The sequence below is a fragment of the Rhinatrema bivittatum genome, chromosome 5 (assembly GCF_901001135.1).
Source record: "Rhinatrema bivittatum chromosome 5, aRhiBiv1.1, whole genome shotgun sequence".
NCBI classification, from domain to species: Eukaryota; Metazoa; Chordata; class Amphibia; order Gymnophiona; family Rhinatrematidae; genus Rhinatrema; species Rhinatrema bivittatum.
In genome coordinates, this window is record NC_042619.1 from 84,314,968 (window position 1) to 84,340,074 (window position 25,107).

General features: G+C 40.3%; 1 protein-coding gene across 4 annotated transcripts in view; it reads right to left on the reverse strand.

Annotated features, from left to right (window-relative positions):
- The window catches only part of MICU2 (mitochondrial calcium uptake 2), a 537,628-nt gene that overhangs the window by 259,211 nt on the left and 253,310 nt on the right, over positions 1 to 25,107 (reverse strand). For 3 of the 4 annotated variants that reach the window (XM_029602534.1, XM_029602535.1, XM_029602537.1), the window contains exon 2: positions 19,757 to 19,904. In XM_029602534.1, coding sequence (XP_029458394.1) covers positions 19,757 to 19,904 — 148 coding nt within the window. The remainder of the gene's footprint in view (positions 1 to 19,756; positions 19,905 to 25,107) is intronic. The other variant, XM_029602536.1, reaches the window with a different exon arrangement.

Below are 25,107 nucleotides of genomic sequence, written 5' to 3' on the forward strand. Positions count from 1 at the left end.
TTTTTAAATAGCAAAAAACTTTTTACTTGAGCTCAGCCTTCCTTGGCTGAGCAGAAATGGGTCCCGGCTATGGGGGGGAGAGGGCTAAAACCTTCACTGCCGAGCCTCTCTTGGAAAAAGGACCCAGCTACAGGGGGGAGAGGGCTAAGGCCTTTACCACTGAGCCTCTTTTGGCTTGCAACCACTATTGGAATTTCTGGTCCATGGCAGTCAAGGTTACCAGACTGAGGGCACTCTACTGAGGGAGGGACCAAATGGTATCACCTCAGGAGGCAAGCAGTGCTCTTGTCTTTCCATTATCTCTTTTTTCTCTCTTTTTTTATTTTACTCACAGGCACTCCCCTGAAGGGAAATGCATGTCTACCATCTGCTGGAGACAGAGAATACTGGCGGGCTGATGTTGGGGCGGGACTATATGGCCGTGACATCAGCTTTTGCTCTATTTCCATCTGCTGGCAGAGGTGCATAACCCACTCGCTGGGTTTGACCTACCCGAATGCTAAGGAATACAGCCATTATTATTTCTAACTGGGCAAAAATTCCAATTGTTTGTAGATTCTGGTTTGGCCTTGGATTTTGGAAACAGCAAAGAGGGAAAGAGTATCTTTCTACTGGAATTAAGATGTTTCAGCTGTGAGACAGACTGACTAATCTTCATTATATGAGCTGGGAATAAGCAGATATGAAACAATTAGAATATCTTCATTGGGTTAGCAATAAACTAGATATAGGTGAAAAGTTAGGAAGAATATTGTAATAACTGTTTACTTTTCTGAGATTATATGTGCTAGATGGCAGTATAAACTAGATAATTCTGAGATGATATTACCAGTTTCCAATTAATATCAGATCACTATAGTGAAGTCAATGGATATGGGTGTACCTAAGATGCTAGCTTCTTACCACATATGGAAACTTAGAATGAAAAGCAGATATTAGGTAAATATATGATTTAACTTGAATATAATGCATAACACAGAAAAGATTTCTGCTTTTTACTCTCCCTCTCTCTCATTATGCTTTCGCAATAAGAACTCTCTATCACATTTGCTGTAATAGATTTGCTATAATTGACAAGCTCCTGATAATAAAATACATAATAATTATTCTATGAAGAACGTTTTCTTGAGATATCTAATCAGAGAGAGGAGCCTGGCAGACAGAATCATATATACAGGGGATTTACGATTTTATATCTTCAGTCCAGCCAGATGATACACTTTGCTTAACCCCACTTTCTCCTTACTCTGTTGATACATCTTTACTGCTACAGAGGCCCTTTCATTGCCTTTCATTCCTGTATCCTTCACACTCAAGGACACTCTCAAATCCACTGTTTTGGCACTCTATCCTCTAGTGTTAACAATCCAAAATCATCACTGGAGAAAAGATTTGCATCATAGCACCATCCAAACTAGTTTTACCTGCTGACAGAGGGCTGGGGAGGGGGAGGAAAAAACCTGTGGGCTCAAGAAGATTTCCAGGCCTGTTATCATGGAAGTTTATTCTGAACTCCATAGCTGTAAGGACAGGTTGGACTTTTTACTAGTTCCTGGCTGAGTAATGAATTGCTCCCTAACTCCATGGGTACTAAGCACAGATACAGAGGGGTAAGTCCAGGTTTTTCCCATTGACTTTACTTTTGAAGTAAACATATCTGAAGAAAATTGAGATAGGAGTAAAATTCAAGGGTCAGAGAGGGTTAGGCTTCAGCCATCTTACTTCCAATAATGCCATCTTAAAAGATAAATTCTTACCAGTGACTACTGCACTATTTAAAATTCAATAGGATCGCAGACCTCAGTAACTAATATCTGAACTTACAAATGCTTGACTAACTGCTCTCACATCTTATATTTAGGGTAATAAAGTAAACTTTTAGAAAGCTGGTAATGGGGTAACAAAAATCTTCACAGGGCAACATAAAGACAACTAGTCCTTCCATAAGTGTTCTATTGGAGAAGTGTGCAAGCTGTTTATTCTCGAATTCAGTGGAAGTCACATGGGGTGGAATTTTCAAAACTGTCCACATCGGTGCATAGTCCACAGGCTTTTTTACCCAAGGACTTTGCATAAGTTTTCAAAGAGAAAATATATGCATACTTTCCCTATGAAAATTGCCTCAGGAAAGAGTACCTGCAGACATTAAAACCTGCTTGCTTTGTACTTTTTCCTAAGGAAAGCAATATATTTAGTTTAAAAAATGGAAAACTACGCATGTTGTTGCTTTCCCCGAACCTCTGAGATGAAGTCCACACAATGTGGGTTGAACAACATACATAGTTTTACCCACATTGAGGAGAGGCAATTTTCAAAAAGCCACTTTATGAGGGTAAATCAGCAATTTCTTAACAATGTAGTCTATGAAAATTGTATTATTATTATAAAATATTTAAAGAGTGTATGTATTTTAGTTTTTAATTCAAACTAGAAGAGTTTTCAATTATGGAGAACTCTGCTTGGAAAAAGGCAAGCATTCCAGTTTCTAAACTGTAAATAGCCAAGTTCCTTAATAGATTAAAAATCAGGGTCTATATCTGCTATGAAGTTAATCCCCATAATCTCACAGTAAATTGGTAAACTCTTGTAGGACACAGATGAAGTTCTTTACTTTTGTAATAATACAGCGACATTAGCTGTAGACATGCCTTGATGGATCCATCCAAAAAAAGTCTTAGAAACATGACCTTATTCTTTATTTCATCAGTTATATAAAGCAGGTCTTCAGATATAACTGAGATTTTTATGCTGTATATGTAAGACTCCTGTATGACGTAACTCATATCTGCTCACTAGTAACATTTCCCCTTTCTTACACATTTATTTACTGCACAGTAAAACGTTTTAGGTTAGTATGTCTTTCAGTAGATAACATCATTAGATAAAGTTTTCCTATTGTCTGTTGATGTTATCTCCTGAAAGTCATCTGGAGTGATGCATTCCATTGCAACTGCATTTTCTTACTGGCAGGCTATCTTGTGGGGAAACAGGGTACTAGACACTTCTAATCAACATGGTTTTTCACCAAAAGAAGGTTTTGTCAGATGAATCTAATCAAGTTCTTTAGTTAGATGACCAGAGAGTTGGATCAGGAGAGAGGGTTAGATGTAGTATACTTGGATCAGTAAGGCCCTTGACATGATTCTGCATAGGTAACTTACAAACTGAGAGTTCTTGGTGTGGGTCCTAAACTGACTGACTGGGTTAGAAACTGGTTGAATAAGAGGTGACAAAGTGTGGAGGTAAATGAAATTCACTCTAAAGAGAGAATTATTATTAGAAGTGTGCCACGAGGATTGATTCTTGGACCGGTTCTTTTCAACATTTTTGTAAGCAATAATGTGGAAGGACTATTGGGAAATATTTGTATTTTTGCAGATGATCCAAAAATCTGCAACATAGTAGAGACCCATGAAAGTATGGAAAGCATGAGGAGGGATACAATGAAACTTGAGGAATAGTCTAGAATCTGACAGCTTTGATTTAATGCTAAAAAATGCAGAATTGTACATTTGGGCTGCAAAAATCTAGGAGAATGATACAGTATAAGAGGCAAAATTCTATCCATGAAATAAAAGCAGCATCTGAGGATGATCCTATCTGATGATATCAAGGTGGCCAAACAGGTGGATAAGGTAACAGCAAAAGCTAGAAAGATGTTTGGGTGCATAGGGAGAGGAATGATCAGCAGAAAAAAGGAGGTGATATTGTCTTTGAATAAATCTCTGGTGAGAACTCATATGGAACATAATATGTAAAATTATACAGACTGCACCTTTTAAAGGATTTAGATAAAGAGAACAGCTAATAAAATGGTCAATGGTCTTCACTGTAAAGTGTACGGAGAGAGACTTAAAATCTTCATAAGAACATAAGATATGCCATACTGGATCAGACCAAGGATCCATCAAGAAGAGTATCCTGTTTCCAACAGTGGCCAATCCAAGTCACAAGTACCTGGCAAGTACCCAAACATTAGATAAATCACCAGCTACTATTGCTTATTAATTACCGTAATAGCAGTTTATGGATTTTTCCTCCAGGAACTTATCCAAACCTTTTTTGAACCCAGTTACACTAACCACATCTTCTGGATGAAATGAATTCCAGAGCTTAAATATGCGCTGAGTGAAAAAGAATTTTCTGCGATTTGTTTTAAATGAGCTACTTGCCAACTTCATGGAGTGCCCTCTGATCCTTCTATTATCTGAGAGAGTAAATAACCGATTTACATTAACTTGTTCAAGTCTTTTCACGATTTTGTAGACTTCTATCATATCCCCCTCAGTTGTCTCTTCTCCAGATTGAACAGCCCTAACTTCTTTAGCCTTTCTTCATAGGGCAGCCATTCCATGCCCCTTATCATTTTGGTCGCCATTCTCTGCATTTTCTCCAGTGCAGCTATATCCTTTTTGAGATGTGGTGACCAGAATTGCACACAGTATTCAAGGTGCGGTCTCACCATGGAGCGATACAGAGGCATTACTAAATCCTCCGTTTTATTTGCCAATCCCTTCCTAATAATTCCTAACATTCAGTTTGCTTTTTTGATCGCCACAGCACACTGAGCCGGCGATTTCAATGTATTATCCACTATGATGCCTAGATCTCTCCCCTGGGTGCTAACTCCTAAGATAGAACCTAACATTGTGCAACTATAGCAAGGGTTATTTTTCTCTATATGCACCACTTTGCACTTATCCACGTTAAATTTTATTTGCCATTTGGAAGCCCAATCATCCAGTCTCGCAAGGTCCTCCTGCAATTTATCACAATCTGCTTGAGATTTAACTATTTTGCATAATTTAGTGTCATCTGCAAATTTGATCACCTCACTCATCATACCCCTTTCCAGATCATATATAAATATATTAAAAAGCACCTTGCAAGTACATATCTTTGAGGCACTCCACTGTTTACCTTTTTCTACTATGAAAACTGACCATTTAATCCTAATCTGTTTCCTGTCTTTTAACCAGCTTGCAATCCACAAAAGGACATCGCCTCCTATCCCATGACTTTTTAGTTTTCTTAGAGCCTCTTATGTGGGACTTTGTCGAACGCCTTCTGAAAATCCAAATACACCACATCTGCTGGTTCACCTTTGTCCACATGTTTATTCACCACTTCCCTTAGGTAAATCCATGTTGGCTGTGTCCCATAAACCATGTCCATCTAAATCAGTGGTTCTCAACCCTGTCCTGGGGACCCCCCCAGCCAGTCAGGTTTTCAGGATATCCACAATGAATATGCATGAGAGAAAATGTGCATGTTATGGAGGCAGTGTATGCAAATTTTCTCTCATTCATATTCATTGTGGATATCCTGAAAACCCGACTGGCTGGGGGGTCCCCAGGACAGGGTTGAGAACCACTGATCTAAATGTTTTGTGATTTTATTCTTTATAACAGTTTCCACGATTTTTCCTGGCACTGAAGTCAGGCTACGCGGTCTATAGCTTCCTGGATCACCCCTGGATCCCTTTTCAAATATTGGGGGTTATATTGGCCATCTTCCAATCTTCAGGTACATGCATATCCTAGAAGAAAGGCAGTACAGGGGATAAAAACATTTAAATACCTATAAGGTATCAATGGAATGGAGGCTCTGGAACAAGAGTAAAGCTTATAGACTCAGGAGAAATCAGAGGAAATATTTCTTTATAGAAGAGGTGGTAGATGCATGGAATAGCCTCCCAATGGACGTGATAGAGACAAAGACAGTATCTGAATTCTAGAAAGCATGGGACAAACACAGGGTATCTCAGGAGTAGTAGTGATTGCAGATCTAAACAGTTGCAGGATGATGCAATACCATGCACAGGTTAACCCTGTGGTTGGATGCGAGTTTTGGATGCACATCTATAAACCCTGATGCAATTAGGGGATCAGCGTGTCCAAAATGCACATCTAAACCAGGGCATAGCTAATGCCGTTCATCACATGTAAATGCCATGTTGATGAGGCTATTTAGCTAGTACCCCTGATGTAAAAAACCCCCAAAAAACAAAAAAACCCCCAAGCATCCAATGTGCACATTTTAACCCTCAAAAATTAACGCCAGCCCTGGAGCTGGCGTTGTCTTGAGGATCCCCAAAAGTTGAACGGAAAAGCAGAAAATACTTCTTTTTTGTGGCGGTATATTAAGTCGAAGGAACCACAGAAAGCAGCAATGTGAAAACATTTTTTTTTAAATTGTAAAATGTAGCATCTCCTGGGTGCCCAATGCCAAGGAGGCACTAGGGATGCACAGTTTCCCCTAGCGCTTCCTTTGTAATACAATGGCAAATTAGCCTACTGCATCGTGTGTCTGGGAGAAGTGGATGGGCGCACGTTAGGAATGCAGGTGCTCAATCTTAAGCTCCCATTTTTCCTACACGGATATTGCACCGACCTATTGATGTGTATGGGCAGACTAGCTAGGCTATATAGTCTTTTTCTGCTGTCTTGTTTCTAAGTGTAAACTAGTAATGGACAAGCTGATAAGGAAAAAGCAGGTAAAATCATGAAAAGAGAATACCTGATGTGGAACAAAAGTCCATTTATGTTTAATCCAGTAAGAAATTATTCATGAACAGTTCATCTATAATACCTTAAAATACAATCTCTTATAAGGATGCCAAGGTTACTAAAAGCTAACATGATCTACTCCATATGAGCTAACTGTGTAACTTGAAACTAAATGAGGTCAGCTTGAATTTGTGTACCCATTCTTTTCTTTTGCTGTAAGGAGAGATTATGCACAACTTCCTTGTTTCTACAAACTCCCATTCTTTTTCTCATATTCTCACAGTAAGTGCAAGATATAATTGGATGGAAGAATAGATAGGTTCTTGCACTTTCTTAATTCCCTTAGAATTATATAATTTATGAAATCATATTTGCTAATAAATGATCTTCCTCAAATTAAATAGTTAATTCTCAGTTTTTCAAGGTCTGAAAAAGTTTAACATACAAAAGTATTGCCCATGTGATTCTGACTATATCCAAGTCCTGTTGAAAACAGTTGTTCCTACTGGTTAATTAACTGTTCTTGTATTTCTAAGTCTCCTCCTTTAGAAGGCAGGTTAGCTATAATCAGAATCCAAAAATGTCAATTTTTTCTCATATTACCATTGTAACCAAGATCTTCAATGGCTGAGGAAATGGTGTAAAAAAAATGGAGCTTTGGAGGAGGAATAAAATACTTTATTGTTGAGATGGCTTTCATCTGTTTGAGAGAGGAACTAAGATCCTAGGTGATCAGTACTGATCATACACTGACAAAAGCTTAAATAGATGAAGGGGAAGACAGATGGAAACTGGCAGATTCAGATTGTTAGCCCATTGAACAAATGAGATAGTGGAGACACGCACAAACATATATCAAACAAAATCTACCTGTATAAACACAGGAAGGATAAGGGATTAATGTATAAGGATAAATAGAGAGCCGACAAGAAAAAGAAAATATGGAAGGCTATGAGCACACGTAAGTATAGTCCAAGTAATAAAATTCCAGACTTGCAAGCCATAATAGTTTAGAACCATTTAGATATTGTTGCTATTATTAATATACAACTGCGGTGGATTAATAGTATAGATAATTAGTGTAGGTAAAAGATAAGGGTTCAAGTCAGTTTAACTCTTGTTGTCACTAGGCCAGTAATTATAGCAAATTTATTAATCCAGCAAGTATCAGATGCAAGTCAATCAGCACAAGCTTAGCTGAATACAAGAAAAAGATCACAATGGACTACTTAGTTTATAAAAACAATCTTGTCATCTTTACACCAGGCAGCACAGGAAACGAGCAGCTTAAGCTTGCCAGAAATGGAAATCTGCTGTTTCTGATGAATATTTTAGAAAAATGCTCATCATCACAAATCAACAATTAATTTTCAAGATGTAAAGCTGCACAGGAAACAGGATAGTTTACAAATAGTATCTCATCAGATTGATTGTAAATGAAAGAGCGAAACTGCAAAATCAGCAAAAGGTTATGTGTTGCGAATCTAACTGCTAGACAGCCTTCCCGCCAACAGGCGCCCTCACTGGGCCAAGCTCAGACTCGCTCTAGCTGCTGCCTTGAAGGCTGCATGATGCAGCAAACCCAGCACTATAAGAACCTCCTTCAATGTATACTACCTGCCTCAGCGTGGAGTCTTCTCTCTGCTTTTGGCCACTTGTTCTTGTCTGTTTAACCTTGCCCTTGTTTTTTGTATAGTTCCTACCTTGTTTAGGCCTTCTAGCCTGTCTGCCCTGTCTTGCCTCTTGCTTGTGCTCCTTGCCTTGTTTGGGTCTATCCTGTCTGCCTGTATACTGTTGCCTTGTCCTGTTTAGGCCCTCCAGTGATCTCCTTTGTCTATGTGTTTCCCAGTTGTGCTTCTGCTCTCTGTGGGTCTCCCAGTGGCCCTCCTGCTACCTGTGGGTCTCCCAGTAAGCCTGTTGTTCCCTGTGGGCCCCAGTGGTCCTCCTGTGCCCTCCTGGCCTATCCTGTTTGCACATATTCCTGCCTGTATGTTTTGCCTTGTTCCAGTCTGCCCTGTTCTGCCAACCTGGACCACAGCCTACCTTGTATCTTTGCTGGTGCACTCTCTGTTCCTGACCCAGTGCACTGCCTGCCAGCAATCAGCACTGGAGGGCTCAACCTGAAGGGAAGGTGGCTGGTCAGGCACAAGACATATGCCTGACCTGCCTCCTACATTCCCCCCCCCCAAATCGGTCAGCCCGGCTGTGACAACACATTGAGGCCATACTAATTTCCAGGAAAGGCACCAGTGGTCAGGTTTTAATTTTCTTGCTCCAGCCATGTCCAGTTTTAAAACTGAACCATGTTGGATCAATGTACACAAGCCACGTCAGGCCAGTGGAAAACCTGGAATATGTACTCCTGACTCTTATGTAAACGCTAGTACTTGTTCCCCTGCCCCAGCATCTAAAGTATTGCCTACTTTTGTTTTATACTGGGACTGCAACAGATGCCAATATACAAATCCACCGCTATTACTGACGTTTCTCAGGTGTGGTTTCTCCAATCCTGCCCTGGGTGAGTGCAAGAAATGCAGTTTTGTGAATACCCTATCTGAACTAGCCTGTTTCAGTTGTCTTGCATCTAAACTGGCTCCTAAGTTATAGACCCAGTCTTCCAGATAATTGGATACCTGTTTTACAGAAATCCCTAGCCCATTCTGACCCCATTTCAGCACAGCAGTTTTCTGAAGTACTAGGGTTCTGCAACCAAATATTAAAAAATACATCTCTGGTAAACGAGTCCCCACTATAACCAGTTTGAATGTCATGCCAGCCAAGTCTGCATTTTTTACACCAACTTCTGCTAAACCTGCACTTATTACGGCCAGAGTCAAGAATAGACAAACGTTTAAAAAATCAGTATCTGCAAAATGGAATCCTGCTACAGACTCCAGTCCTGCTCTTGCTCCTGTGTTTCTGTGTCAAGTTGCAGGGGTCCCTAATTGGGCAGCTGCTCCCAGTTCTATTGCCTGGGAGCTCTACCTGTTCAGCATCTGTGATTTAACCTCAGTCAGCTGATTCCTGCTTGCATGTTCAGTCTCCTGCTTCACCAGCTGCTTCAAATCAGGCTTGAAAGGTAGTGTGTGTTTTCTCCCCAGTCATTTTGATTAACTCTGCTTTGATTAAACCTACCATTGTCTCAGATTCTCCTAAGACTGACTCAGTTTCATAAGCCAGTTCCAGCCCTGCTCCTATACATGTCTTCCAGCCAGCTGGGTCCAGTCCTGTCTCCATGCCTTCTTCCCAGCCAGCAAAAAAAAATTTCTAACCCTGAGGCTAATATCAAAGCAGACCTTGCTATTTTACCTGTGTCACAGAATCCGGTGCCAGATTCCAGGCCAGGCCTTATGTCTCGCTTCCCTACAGAGGAATATGCACCTGTGGAGGCCCAGGTTTAACCATGTCGAGTGAATTGTAAACCTAATGAATGTTATTATGGCGTTTATATTATATTAATGTTTTATTATTTTTTATTTTTGGTTCTGTCTTTTAAAGAGTTTATTATGAATATACCTAAGTAAAACTGCATAGAAATTTGGATATGCGGATATAAATATTTTAAGTAAATAAATTAAATAAATAAAAGCTCCTGGCCAATGACTAATTGAAGTCCTACTCTACAGAGTCTGGTCCAGGCTACTACCTCAGCAAATTCAAAGACTTTTTTTTAAATAATTTTTTATTTATTGCAATTTTACCTTTATACAATCTTGAAAGAATGGAAATTAAACAGCATTAATACTACTAAAAAGAAGAAAACACTCCAAAATTTAATATAATGCTGATGTGGTCAAAGTCCTCCACAGGGGTTATCTTACACACCTAGAAGGCTTTCTAATACAGGAAAAAAAAATAAGAAAATTTACGACTAACCTAGTTTATAGAGCTGTAACATCCATTTATAAAGAACATTGCAACTTAATGAGGTGAGACAGTATCAAGCCTATTCTAAAACATTATCAGAGGCAGTTCTATCAGAAATAAACTTTGTAAGCTGAGAGGGATAAAAAAATATGTTATTTATTTATTATACCGACTTTCATGACAAGAATCACATCAAACCGGTTTACAATTAACAGTGTGTGTAAGGAAGAGAGTAATACAGTAAACAATATTTAAACAATATTTAAACACAGTAAACAATAGCATGGAAGTGAGAAAGTTACAATAAAACAGGGAGAATGAACTGGGATCTGGAAAGGGGAGATAACTGAACAGTAGAATATTTACAGTGCAGCTAGATTAAATCATATAATATAGATGTCTAGTAAAATTGAATCTGTATAGAACATAATATAAATAGCATGTGATCAAAAACAGTATGGTGGTGGATATGAGTGGGATGTTGGTGGTTTCTTATTTCAATTCAATTTTTGAGTGAGAGTTTGTGCTGTTAGGTGAAAGTTTTAATCATAAAGTTTTAAATATATATTCAACATCACGATACTTAATAAAGCATTTACATGGGAATCTTAACATAAATGAGGCTCCCATGTGCACAGTTTGAGTCTCATTATCAGGAACTGCTTCCTTCTTTTTTGGGTATCTCTGGCCACATCTGGAGATATCTGAGTAATTAAATGAAGAAATTTTTCCTTGCGATTTCTAAAGTACAATTTAAGTTCCCATTCTTTATCCGAATCAAGTACAAAGGAAACAATTAACGTAGCGGGATGGGCTTCTGTTATATCTGAAGATTCCAATATTTCTGAGACATTCAATGGTGTTAAAGATTTTAGTCCCTCCTTTAAATTTGCCTTAAATGAAGGTGCATAATAAATCTTTGATAGAGGTGGAAGTGTTTGTTGGGGAATCTTCAAAACTCTAGGGCATATCTATTCCACATCTCTTTGGCAGATATTAATGGCATTTTAGGAAAATGAATCAATCTTAAGTTCTTTCCTCTTATCTGATTCTCTAAGTTTTCAGTTCTTTTATTAAACAGCTGATTTATCCTGTCTAAGACTCCACAACTCTGTCTCTTGTAATATTCTCATCTTGCAAACTTTTGATTTGTGTTTCAATATCCACCATCTTCTTAATTAATGGATTTAGCTGCGAAGTAACATTATCGTTCAGAATAACCACATAGTGTCCCCACATAGTGTCCCCACATAGTGTCCAAGGTAAAGACTTGGGGTCTTACAATCAATGTCATTTTCATTCCCAAATTGAAAGTCTCCGGTATCATGGTTCTCTGTTCAGCTTGAGACTGAAGCAAACCTCCTGTTGAAATCTCTCCAGAAATGCCATACTTGACAGCTTCCACCGCGGTCTCCCTCGATGTTACTCCGATAGCTCCTCCTCTGTCTTTGTCATCATCGGACAGTGACAGGTGGGTAGCCAGTGTAGATGTTCTTGCTACCGCGGGATTCTCTGGAGGTATTCTTTGATTCGGGGACAGCGATATTATAGAGTCAAGGAGAGGATCCGGTGTTTCGTTGCCTTCATGACTCCCCTCCTGCGACGGCTTTTCTCCCGGGTAAGCAACTCCATAAACGACATGAGCATCCATCGGGCCGGTTACTCAACTTGCTAGTGAGGTTTCTAAAACCAATCTCTCCCGAGCCCGTCACTTTCGTCTTTCTCTTTAAGCATAACTGCTTAAAGAGAAAGAAAATTTCTCAAGGAAAAAGAGAGATGCTCAGCGCAACCGGGTTAGTCTGCCATCTTGGACAACCGGGCTTCTCCTAATCTATCTCTTTAAAGACTTTTTGCCAGATTAATTCTCCCATAGCAGCACCAGAAACCTTGCTCCAGCCAGCTTCTCCTGTAGTCTCCAAGTCTCTGTTCTAGTCTGTGCTCACAGAAGATTCCAGAACTCTACCCCAGACTATTCTCCCAACAGATTCAAGGATCCTTGGCCAGGCTGCTTTTCCTAAGCCACTTCTCCAGGCTGCACCAGTTGCAGCGCCCAGAAAGACTTTACTTCAGACTAAGCTCATGCCAAGCAGGACCTGGGGGAAGGAGTTCCTAGAAAGGGAGGTACTGTCACAAATCTGGCTGCTAGACAGCGCCCCCCCCCCCCCCCCCCCATTAGCAGGGGCTCTCACTGGGCCATGTTCAGATCTGCTGTAGCTGCTGACTTGAAGGCTGTATGATGCAGCAAAGCTAGTCCTATAACAACCTCCTTCACAGATGAAATTTAATGTGGATAAATGCAAGGTATTGCTTATAGGGAAAAATAACCCATGATATAGTTACATGATGTTAGGTTCCATATTAGGAGCTACCACCCAGGAAAGAGATCTAGGCGTCATGGTAGATAATAAATTGAAATCGTTTGCTCAGTGTGCTGCAGCAGTCAAAATAGCAAACAGAATGTTAGGAATTATTAGGAAGGGAATCGTGAATAAAACGAAAAATGTCATAATGCCTCTGTATCACTCCATGATGAGACCACACCTTGAATACTGTGTACAATTTTGGTCACCACATCTCATAAAAGATATAGTTGCGATGGAGAAGTTACAGAGAAGGGTGACCAAAATGATAAAGGGGATGGAACAGCTCCCCTATGATGAAAGACTAAAGAGGTTAGGACTGTTCAGCTTGGAGAAGAAACAGCTGAGGAGGGATATGATAGAGGTGTTTAAAATCATGAGAGGTTTAGAACGGGTAAATGTAAATTGGTTATTTACTCTTTCGGATAATAGAAGGACTAGGGGGCACTCTATGAAGTTAGCATGCAGCACGTTTAAAACTAATCGGAGAAATTTCTTTTTCACTCAATGCACTCCTCCCCTGTTTAGCCCTTCTAGCCTGTCTGAAATGCCTTGGTTTGCCTCTTGTCTGTGCTCCTTGCCTTGTTCGGGCTTATCCTGTTTACCTTATTCTGTGACTTTTCCTGTTCCTTTCTAGGCCCTCCATGATCTCCCTTATCTGAGTGTTTCCCAGTTGTGCTTTTGCTCCCATTGGGTCTCCCAGTGAACTTTCTGTTCCTTGTGAGCTCAGTGGCCCTCCTATGTCTTGTCTACCACCCCCCCCCCCCCCCCCCCCGTGGCCTATCCTGTTTGCATATATTCTTACCTATGGGGTAGATTTTCAGACGAGCGCGAACAGCCTACTTTTGTTTGCGCTCCAGGCGCAAACAAAAGTACGCTGGATTTTAGTAGATACGCGCGGAGCCGCGCGTATCCACTAAAATCCTGGATCGGCGCGCGCAAGGCTATCGATTTTGTATAGCCTGCGCGCGCCGAGCCGCGCTGCCTCCCCCCATTCCCTCCAAGGCCGCTCCGAAATCGGAGCGGCCTCGGAGAGAACTTTCCTTTGCCCTCCCCTCACCTTACCCTCCCTTCCCCTACCTAACCCACCCACCCGGCCCTGTCTACACCCCCCCCCTTACCTTTGTCGGGGGATTTACGCCTCCCGGAGGGAGACGTAAATCCCCGCGCGCCAGCGGGCCTGCTGCGCGCCGGGCCGCGACCTGGGGGCGGGTACGGAGGGCGCGGCCACGCCCCCGGGCCGTAGCCACGCCCCCATACCCGCCCCCAAAACGCTGCCGACACGCCCCCGGAACGCCGCGACGACCGGGCCCGCCCCCCGACACGCCCCCCTCCGAGAACCCCGGGACTTACGCGAGTCCCGGGGCTCTGCGCGCGCCGGGAGGCCTATGTAAAATAGGCTTCCCGGCGCGCAGGGCCCTGCTCGCGTAAATCCGCCCGGTTTTGGGCGGATTTACGCGAGCAGGGCTCTGAAAATCCGCCCCTATGTGTATTTTACTTCATTCCTGCCTTGGATTCTACCCTGTTCCTGTCCACCTTGACCATAGACTACCTTGTATCTTGCTGGTACACTCCCTGTTCCTGTGAGGCTTGTACCTGTGAGTACTCTGTTCCTGACCCAGTGTATTGCCCTTCAGAAGACCCGCCAGCCATCAGCACCGGAGGTCTCAATCTGAAGGGAAGGTGGCTGGTCAGGCAGAAGACCTATGCTGTCCTGCCTTCTCCTGACCTCTGCAGAAGACTGCATGCCTGACTTGCTTCTTGCATTCCCCCCCCCCCCCCCCCCCCCCCCCCCAGCTTGTGAGTATCCCCAATTGGCCAGCCCGGCCATGACAGTGTGTGTCAGTCAGGACATACATTACCTCTCATCAAAATATTGAAGAGCGTGAGCTCCCTCTACTGAGCATCTCTCTCAATTACTCTCAAGTCTCAAGAATATTAATTTTATGGATATTCATCATTTCTTTGACAGATGATGAAAAGCAAATGATATCCCAAATATGGTCATACAGTTCGTGTGTTTATCTGTCAGTGATGGCATCAATAATTCTCACATTTATAACTCACACATTCAGGAATGTTCACGTTCAGAATGTATTTATTTATTTATTTTTTACAAGTGCACAAGCTCTGTCTCTCACAAAGAAATCAGACTTTCAACCAAAATCAGTCAGTCTAACTCTTGTCACTTTAGCTGGAGTTCCAAAGTTAGAGATGCCTTCGTTTTGGGGGAGGGCAGTGTTACAAGGGTCTTCCGGCCTCTAGTGCCCTAGGCAGACCAATGTAACACCGCCCCCCCCTCCCAAAACCCACCCTGGGTTGAAAATGCCCCTCTTACAGTGGGAGATTTATAGTGTGTCAGATTGTCTCTTTAAGAGAGGTGCTCTCTCTCCCCCCCCCCCGTGTTCAGGATCCCTCTGGCCCAAAATCTCTAGACTTGCATCTTATCAGGTCCAGGTAACATGGCGTGCATTGCCATGGCCAGCAAAATTTGGGGGTTATTCGTGCAGGTCTTAGCCCCACCCCTTTTCTGCCTCTTTATTCTTGATGCATGCATAGTTATGTACGCGCATACTTCCTGGCTTCTTAAATTTGTGTTGCTCACACAAGGCTCACATACACGTGTTTGGGGACATTTTTGCATGAGTAACACTTTTAAAATTTACTTGTCTGTTAGCTGGTCCCAATGGGAATTGATGCCCCATTACAGGAGTAATATATGAAAAGAGGTTAGTGAAACTACGTAAATTGTCATTGCCATGAGGCCCAGAACAACTAGCATTTTCTTGGCTGTTGCTTGAACTTTATACAAGGAATCTGAGAGTGTTCACCCAATTTAATGGAAGGAAAGCTCTCTCTTACAGAGAATCTATCCTATCTTCAATTAATTTGATTTTCTGGAGATAATTAGAGATAATTTATTGATATTCACTAGGAACCCTAACAACTGTAGGAACTGAACTGATTTTTGCAGGGAGGTTAGTACACCTTCCTGGAAACTTGCTATTACAAACCAGTTGACCAGGTAACACAGCAATATACTAAAATAGTAATCACAGTGGTCTATCCACGCTGCCAAGCAAGTTGGTCAAAGTAGTAACCGCCGCTAAATGCAGTGTTTTCTGTTGTGGTTGTAATTGCTGCTCTGGGCAAGTTATCTCTATGCCTTCCTTTAAGGGTTGTACTTCCCGCTTCGTGGTTACCCCATGCCTTCCGTTAAGAGTAGTAAATGCCGCTCCATACAGGATCTACAGTTTCCTTTCAAACAGAAAAGGTTTGAAGTTTATGCATCATTAAAACATTCAGGTATCTGAAAGTCTGTATCATATCTCTCCTGTACTTCCTCTCCTCTAGGGTATACATATTTAGATCCTTCAACCTATCCTCATAAGTCTTCTGATGCAGACTCCACACCATTTTGGTCCCCTTTACCTGGACCACTTCTATCTTGCCTCTAACCTTTTTGAGATACAGTTTCCAGAACTGAAGTAGTCCAGGTGAGGACTCACAAAGGACTGTACAAGAGCATTATCACCTTTTTCTTACTAGTTATCCCTCTCCCTAAGCAAATCAGCATCCTTCTGGCTTTAGCTATAGATTTGTTACACTGCTTTACTGACTTCAAATGGCTAGATACTATTACCCTAAGGTTCCTCTCCTGGTCGGTGCACATTAGTCTTTTGCCCCTCTTTTGCAGCTCTTGGATTATTGTACCCCAGATGCATGACTCTGCACTTCGTGAAATTGAATCCTAGCTGCCAAACCTTCGACCACTCTTCAAGCTTTCTTAAATCACTCTATTTCTTCAGGCATGTCCACTCTGTTGCAGATCTTAGTATCATCCACAAAAAGACAAATTTTAGGTTCTATCCCCTCTACAGTGTTGCTCACAAAGTTATTGAACAAGATCGGTCCCAAAACAGATCCTTGAGGCACACCACTTAACACAGTTCTCGCTTTAGTGTAGGTTCCATTTACCAATACATGCTGTCTCCTATCAGTCAACCAGTTTGTAATCCACACCCTCACGTTGGCACCCACTCCCAAGCTTCTCATTTTATTCATGAGCCTCCTATGTGGGACTGTATCAAAAGCTTTGCTGAAATCCAATCAAGTGCCCTTCCCTGATCTAGTTCTCTAGTTACCCAATCAAAAAAATAAATCAGATTTGTCTAACAGGATCTTCCCCTGATGAATCCATGCTGCCTCGAGTCCAGCAACCTACTGGATTGTAGATGGTTCACTATCCTTTCCTTCAGCAGAATCTCCATTAATTTTCCCATCACTGAGGTGAGACAAACCAGTATGTAGTTTCCAGCCTCCTCTCTGCTACCACTCTTATGCAGTGAGACCTCACCCGTTCTTCTCCAGACCTGCAGCACCACTCATTTCCAGGAATCTACTGAATAGGCCTTTCAGCACACCTGCCAGCACATCTCTGAGTTCCCTTAGTATCCTGAGATGTACCTCATCCAGCCCCATGGTCTTGTCCACTTATTGTTTCTAGCTCTTCCCATATATTCTGTAAATGAGGTTGCATCTATCTCACGCCCGTCCATGATCTTGTCAACCAGCAATGGTCCTTCTCCAGGGTCTTCTTTAGTGAACACCAAACTAAATATTTGTTTAATATTTCTGCTATTTCTGCATTTTTTTCCCACACATTGTTCCTTGTGACCTATCAGTTTTACTATACCACCTCAGGCCTTCCTCCTTTCTCTGAAAAATATGTCTCTTTGCTTTACCTCTATGGAAATTCTTTCTTCCTTTTGATCTTTTGCATTCCTGATTTCTTTTTTTGTCTCTTTCAGCTTCACCAGATAGTCTTCCTTGTATTCCTCTTTTTGGGATCCTTTGTAATTCTTGAATGCTGTATCTGAGGTAAATTTTAAAAGCCCATTGTGCGCATTATTTAGGGGATGTATAAATAAGTCGGGCTTGCATGCACCAAGCAGATTTTAAAAGCAGCTGAGATACATGCATATCACCTGTGCGCACATCTCAAAAGTTTTCAAAAAGGAGTAGGGAATGGGCATGGTCTGGGCGTGAACCTGAGATGTGCGTATAAATACTTACGTGCCGAGGTCCCCTGCCACGTGACTATTTCTGCTATGGATGATGTTTAAATTAAAAATTAAAGAAAACTAAGCAGCTTGCAGGGCTTTAAGGGTCAGGGCTAACTGGGGGGAGTGAAGGCTATTAAACTACTGGGATTTGGAGGACCTATCACTTAACTTGGCAAACTGGGGAAGAACTGGTAAAACTGGGAATGGAATTCCCAGTGCAGGCCCCTTTTAAAATCCCCTGATTTACATGGTAGAAGCAGATTTGTACACACATGTATACCCACTTAAAATTTGGCACACGTGCATGCAGCCAATTTTATAACATGCATGCATATGAGTGTGTCTGTTATAAAATGGCCACATCCTTGGATGTGGACAGATGTATGTCCGCAATCACAGTGGTCTATCCACTGTGATTGCGCTGGTTTGAAAGTTACCATCACTGCCTTTATTCTTTCAGCCACCTCCCTAGAGAACTAGATTGGTTTCTTTATCCTCTTATTTTTGTTCTTGTAATCGCCTACCCCCAAGACTTCCAAAAAAGAAAAACAAATGAAAATATACTAAAACTAATTTTTACAAGTATATTTATTTATTTGATTTATATTCTGCTTTTCAGGCACTTCAAAGCTGATTTCATTTAGGTACTGTAGGTATTTCCCTATCTCCGGTGGGCTCACAATCTAAGTTTATGCTGAGGCAACTTACCCAAGGTCACAAGCAGTGGGATTTGAGAAACCATTATGTTTAAATTATGGTATAAATAATATATATAATGGTGAGCAGTAAAATAACCCAACAGGTTACTCATGGATGCTGAATGGCCTAAGGTATCTAGTTAGTGCAGTACAAAAGTGCCTCCAAACAAAAATTTCAATTGCAAAGGATTCAGCTGCTCAAGAGTCCCAAAATTGCCAAGATATGGAAAACCTTAAAAAATACCCTAGAGAAAAATATGAAAAATGTAAGCCATTTCATAGGCAGTAGGCATTCAAAAATTGCTCAAGTGCAAATATAAAGCTTGAGCTTGGATCACTAAGTCACAGTATCATCTGTACCTTGCCTGGCACTTTGGTATGTTTTCTCCTGGCTCTGAGGGACTGAGTGAATGAGGAGGTCAGAAGATATGGGAAATCATATGAGTCTTTTAGAACACTGACCAGAGCCCATTGTGGCCTGTACATGACAAAACATGGAGGTACTCTTCTAACAAATCTTAAAAACAGTAAACTCCATTTATCTAACAAATCAAATGACCATAAAATTATTCTTTGTTCCTTAACTATATAATAGATATTGTACTTATTAAATATTAAAGTGTTAGAATTTTTCAAATATAGAAGCTTTATTCAAATATAGCTGTGATGAGCATTATATAAAAAAAATCCCTTAGAAACAATTTCTGAAGTATGATACACTACTTGTATTGCATTTTTTGTACTGTTGTCATAAGGATTGGGATAGAAGGGAGAAAGATAGAAGCCCAGGCATCCAAGCTTGCTCACCTTTACCCAACAAAAAGTGAACAGCAAAGATATATCTTTCTACTTCTAGAAGCTGTGGTTACACAAAAGTGGATGAAGTAGTAATAAGGAGTTCTTCAAGGATGCACCAGTCCTTTTATTTGAGATCAATATTTTTCTACATCTTTGACATTGACCTCCCTCTTAATAGTCTACAACTATCTACAGAAGTAAGGAATGAGTTTCTAGTAACAATATAACGTTTTTCTATTAAATCTTGCCAGAGAAATATTTAAGAAAATTGGTGATTGTACTCTGCATTAGCCATCAGATTATCTCTACAGGTCCTTTCTGGGATCAGATGTACTTAGAACATTTTCCTTGGACACAAAATGAGAAAAATCCTCATACACATCTGGCTGTTTGGACATTATTAGATCTCAAGTCACTACTCTTGTCTGTTTTTAAATATACAGGGAAGATTGACTTACGTTCCATATGCTCAAACATCACCGAGAATAGGAAGTCTCTTGGAGTCATGAAATACTCCCCTTCATATTCTAAGGAAGCAAACTTCATGAAACGCTGCTTTCGAATGGATTGCTTTTCTGCCATTTCATCAGTGGTATCATCTTCCTTCTTAATAAAAAAAAAAATTATGATTAAATCAGTATTTATATTTCTTAGAAGAGCAACCTTATGAGCTCTCTATGAACCACAGTATCAAAGAAACAGTACAATTTGTCTCACTGTGCATGTACATGATTCTGGATATATTATATTTATATGCCTCTGTAACTATAAAATATACTTGATATATTTTCTTTCAATATGTCTAAAATAAATAAAACATCTCCTTAGAAAATAGAGTGAACTAAATTATAGTTAAGCATCCCTAACAAGAAATAAGCTAGCAATTAGATTACAAAAAAAAAAATTAGGTTTTCCATAACTAAACAGGGAATTTTATTTATTTATTTTTAATAAAAAGCTCCTTTTTAACATTTCCATCTCTAGTCAGTCTAAACCCATGTCTATTTTTTTCTTTTAAAGCCAAGGGGAACCACGTTTTACACAGCCATACTTGGAAATATGACATCTATTAATCATATTTATTGGCACTACTACTAAATCTTTATATATCAGCTACACAGCAATGATAACTGAAGAGAAGTGCCAAACACAACTGATAATCATATTTTAAGTTATATACACTACATTTAAACAAGAGAGACTTCATTCATCTATCTTTAGGTTTCTTTTTATTAGACTTCTAAGATTACAGTAAAATACTGTACCTAGTACTGGGAAGCTCGAGATTATAAAGTTGGGGTGTAAGATTTATTATTATAAAATCTTGTGGAGGAGAAATATATTGTTAAAAGGAGACAAAGTGGAAAATAACATTTTCTCATTAATCATGAGTTTGCAGAACATCTAGCCAATTCCTCTCCTTCCTTATGCTGAAGTAGTAAATCATACTCAACTGGCAGAACTATGTTCAATATGATTTTTAATAATTTCAATAAATATATAGTATAAATAGTAAATGGCGGCAGATAAAGACAAACTAGCCCATCCAGTCTGCCCAGCCTGAGACTTTGTCTCTGTTTTTTCATCACTTGGGTAGATGAGCATACAAATTCCTATTGCCTAAACCACAACACCTTTCAACCCTGCACCCACCAAAGCTCTCCACTATTGTCCAAAGTATATTCCTTTCTTTAAATCTTCTGCTACTCTCCCCAATACCAGCCCCCATCCCTCTCCAACATGCACACACTTATACACCCCCCAGGCCCTTTATCACTGTTTTCTGTGCCTGTCTCAAGCATTTTTTAATTCTGTCATGGTTTTGGTTGCCACTACTTTTGCCAGTCAGCTGTTCCATGCATCAACAACTCTCAGTAAATATTTTCTCAAGTTTCTTCTGTACCTTCCTCCCTATAACTTTACATCATGACTCCTCATACTTGAATTTCCTATTCCATGGAAAATTTGACCTTCCTAAACTTTATTGAAGACTGTCAAACACTTGAAAGGTTTTGTTTGTCCTTTAAAAGGTATCAGATATAAGTATTCTGGTGATATTCAAGGGTTCAGTGTTGCCAATTAATGTAATTTCCCTTTAGAAGATTATGAAATCAATAACAAACAAGGGTGAATAAGCCCATGGGATCCATGGTGTATACCCCAGGATACTGATTGATCTCAAGAAAGTGTTAGCATCCCTTACTGCTCTACCCATCTTGTTAATGAGGATGGGAGAGGTTCCAAGAGACTGGAAGAAAGCACATGTATTCCTGATACACAAAGGAATAGGGGGGCAAGCAATTTGAAAACACTTAAGGGTAGATTTTAAAACCCCCACACGCGTAAATCCCGGGGTTTATGCGCGTGGCCGGGCCCTATGTGCCGGGAGAATTTTCAAATGGGCCCAGCCACGTGCGTAAAGCCCGGTATGTGAATAAGTGCCATGCTCTGAAAAGGGGGTGGGCCGGGGCGGGATGGAGGCTGGCCGGGGCAGCAGCCATTAGTCGCACTCCCAGGGAAGCATGTGCCGACAGCTGGCCGGCACGCGTAAATTACTTCTGTTCTGGTTTCAAACATGGTTTCATAAGGGAAATATCTGGCTAGATGAACTTGTTGGAGTTCTTTAATCAGGTAACAAAAGTGATGGATCAGGGAACTGAAGATGATGCTGCCTTTCTGGACTTCAGCGAGGCTTTTGACTATTCTAAATAAAGGATTGATAAGCAAGCAGGACAGTATGGGCATATGCCAATGGATTGTAAACTGGGTGAAGGTGATGGTGAATGGTCTCTACTTTACTGAAAACAAAGTAGTAAGCGAAAAACCCCATTTAAGGAAAAATTTTAAAGCTATTTACTTCTGAAATTATTGATTTAATATTTATTTTAGCTTACAACTTTTTATTGGTAGCTCAAGGTGAATTACTTTAATATACAGTAGGTATTTCTTTGACCCTATAGGGCTTACAATCTAAAAGATGATTTTTCAAAAGGTTACATATGTAAAAGGTAGCACACTGTATATGAGTGGATGTAGCCATTACTCACATATTCCATATTTTATTAAAGTAAAATATACATGTATATTTCCACTTTTGTTCCAAATAACAGGTGGGATTTCTCAAGGACCACCAAATGACCTTCAATGTGTGTTGCAGGCATTAATTTCTGAGAGTAAAATGTGTATTAGGGAACCACCTCATTTATTGGCTAAAAGGGCTGTCTAAAAATATCTCTTCCTCTATATGGCTAAAAGTAAATGCATTGTTTCATACCATGCACACTTTTATCCACATAAGGGGTGTTCCTGGGAGTGTTTAGGTCAGGGGGAGGAAAATTTCATTTTCAAATTTATTCCAAATTTTTCACGCTTGACCCACATACTTGTGTATATCGGCCTTTTAGCATGAACAATGTTTTTAAAATTCAGCCCTTAAAGTGCACTTACTGCATGTAAAACCTATTAACAAGCCTATTAGCAATTTTCAAAAGCCCACTTTCATGCACAAAGTGCATTTATATGCTTAAAAAAGCAGTTTTAAGCATATAAATCTTTTTAAAATTATCCACATATTGTACAAATACAAATTAAATACAGCATTTTAAAATACAATTTATAAATACACATGAAATACAATGTATATAAAATAATTTCTAAACAATAAAAAAAAAAAAACAACAAACTTTAATACCTAACTAAGGGGGTCATTTATCAAAATGCGGTAAGGCGTTTTCGCATGCATTAAGGGCTTATCGCATGCGATAGCACCATATCGTATGGTGCGATGCAAATCCGAAAAAGAGGAGGAATTAGGGGCGGGAGTGGGCTGGGTTTGCCAGTCTGCGAAGTGCTATCGCACAGACTTAACGCCGCTTTTAACTATACCTTTTTCAGTAGCGTTAAGCCGTGCGATAGCTTGCGTTACGGGGCGGCAAGGTGCTAGCGCATTTCGCGATGTCTCCTGAAAGACCTGTTTTAGTAGATTTTAGTAGGTTTAGTAGAAGAAAGTATCATATCATACGATAATATTATATTATATCAACATAAAGAGAAACAAAAATATGTTCACACTTTTTTCACATAGTCTGAAAAAGGGGAGACCAAGAAAGAAAAAAAGAGATTAACACTGTAATAAAGAAAGAAGAAAAGAGAAGCAAACCAAACACCATTTTTCCAAATGCCTACATCCAGAGAGCTAAATTAGGTGTCAGAATCCAGGAATAATTTCAATTGAGAAGGTTTAAAGTAAACATAGTTAACAATGAGATGCTTTACAAACATTTGCATGTGTATTTCAATATAAACTGTTCACATAAGGACAAAACCTCAGACCACATAGCAAGGAATTTTTTCCTACGATCTTGGGTTACTCTTGTAATATCAGGAAATATCCATATCTTTTTGACCATAAAAAGGCAATAACCTGTTACAAAAGAAATATCTTAAGACTAAATTTCTATCATTCAAGAACTTGAGAAATATAATTCTTGAAGAGATCCAACAATGAAATCAACTTAAAAACAGGAAGATTAAGAACTCTCAGGTTCAGACTTCTCATGGCATTCACAATATTCTCTAACTTCTTAGATTGGATCAGATCTGACTGAACCAGACCATGTTGAATCTTCTCTACTGTGGAAACTCGAGAGTCCAAGGCTTCAATTTTAGTCCCATGTAAAGCAACTGATTTATCAATAGCCAATACACATTGATTAGTATCCAAGGAAATGTTAGTTAGTGAGAAAAGCACTCCAAATGGCATCCAATATAATAACAACCGGCTTAGTTAAAATTACCTTTGGAACTAAAGATGTCCTGATTTCCAAGCTGCCTTCACTCAGTAAATTGTTTCCCAAAGTGACTCCTCCAGTTGCCAACAAAGACGTCTGCATTGAAAGAATTTCAGATAAAATTCCCTCAACAAGAGTAGAGGAAACTCCGCCACTTAAGTCCTCTGATGAGACCTCAAAAGTGTGAGCAGTAACTACCGCTGGAATTGTCCGACTGATTGCGGGCCTTACCGGCCTCGGCTCCACTTCTCCTGGCATTTTGGTAAAGGGGGGAGATGGCATTGTAGGTGTGCCGGGTCTCAGAGATGTTTCATCAGCCTGCAGTGCTGGCGTTCACTCAACATCGGTGCCTACAATGGTGCTTGTACCCGGCATTAGTGTTGGTGGTGGTGGTGAGGGGGGGGAGGGGAGGTAAAGAAACCCTCGATTCGAGGCTGGAATAAGTCACTTGAGAGGGAAGCCTGGGCTTTCCTCAGTTTGGCTCAGTTTTCCTCAGTTTGAGGGCTTTTCCCTCAGTTTGGCTTTCCTCTTGGTATGAGACATTCTTCAAAGAAGAAATAAGAGACGGGGATACAAGAGAGCTCCATCCCTGCTTCTCAAAGCACGGTTCTTTGCGCATAGTTTTACATAGGAGATAGTTGCTAGTACTGAATATTGGCATCTTTTTTCTCCATAGAAACATATATAGAAATGACGGCAGAAGAAGGCCAAAGGCCCATCCAGTCTGCCCAGCAAGCTTCATACTTTTTTTCTCTCATACTTATCTGTTTTTCTTGGCTCTTAGTAACCTTTTGGTTCTATTTCCCTTCCACCCCCACCATTAATGTAGAAAGCAGTGTTGGAACTGCATCTAAGTGAAATATCTAGCTTAATTAGTTAGGGGTAGTAACCGCCGCAATAAGCAAGCTACACCCATGCTTATTTGTTTACCCACACTATGTAATTCAGTCCTTGTTGGTTGTTGTCTGTATATAGATCCACTTTTCTTCATTCCCCCTGCCGTTGAAGCAGAGAGTTAT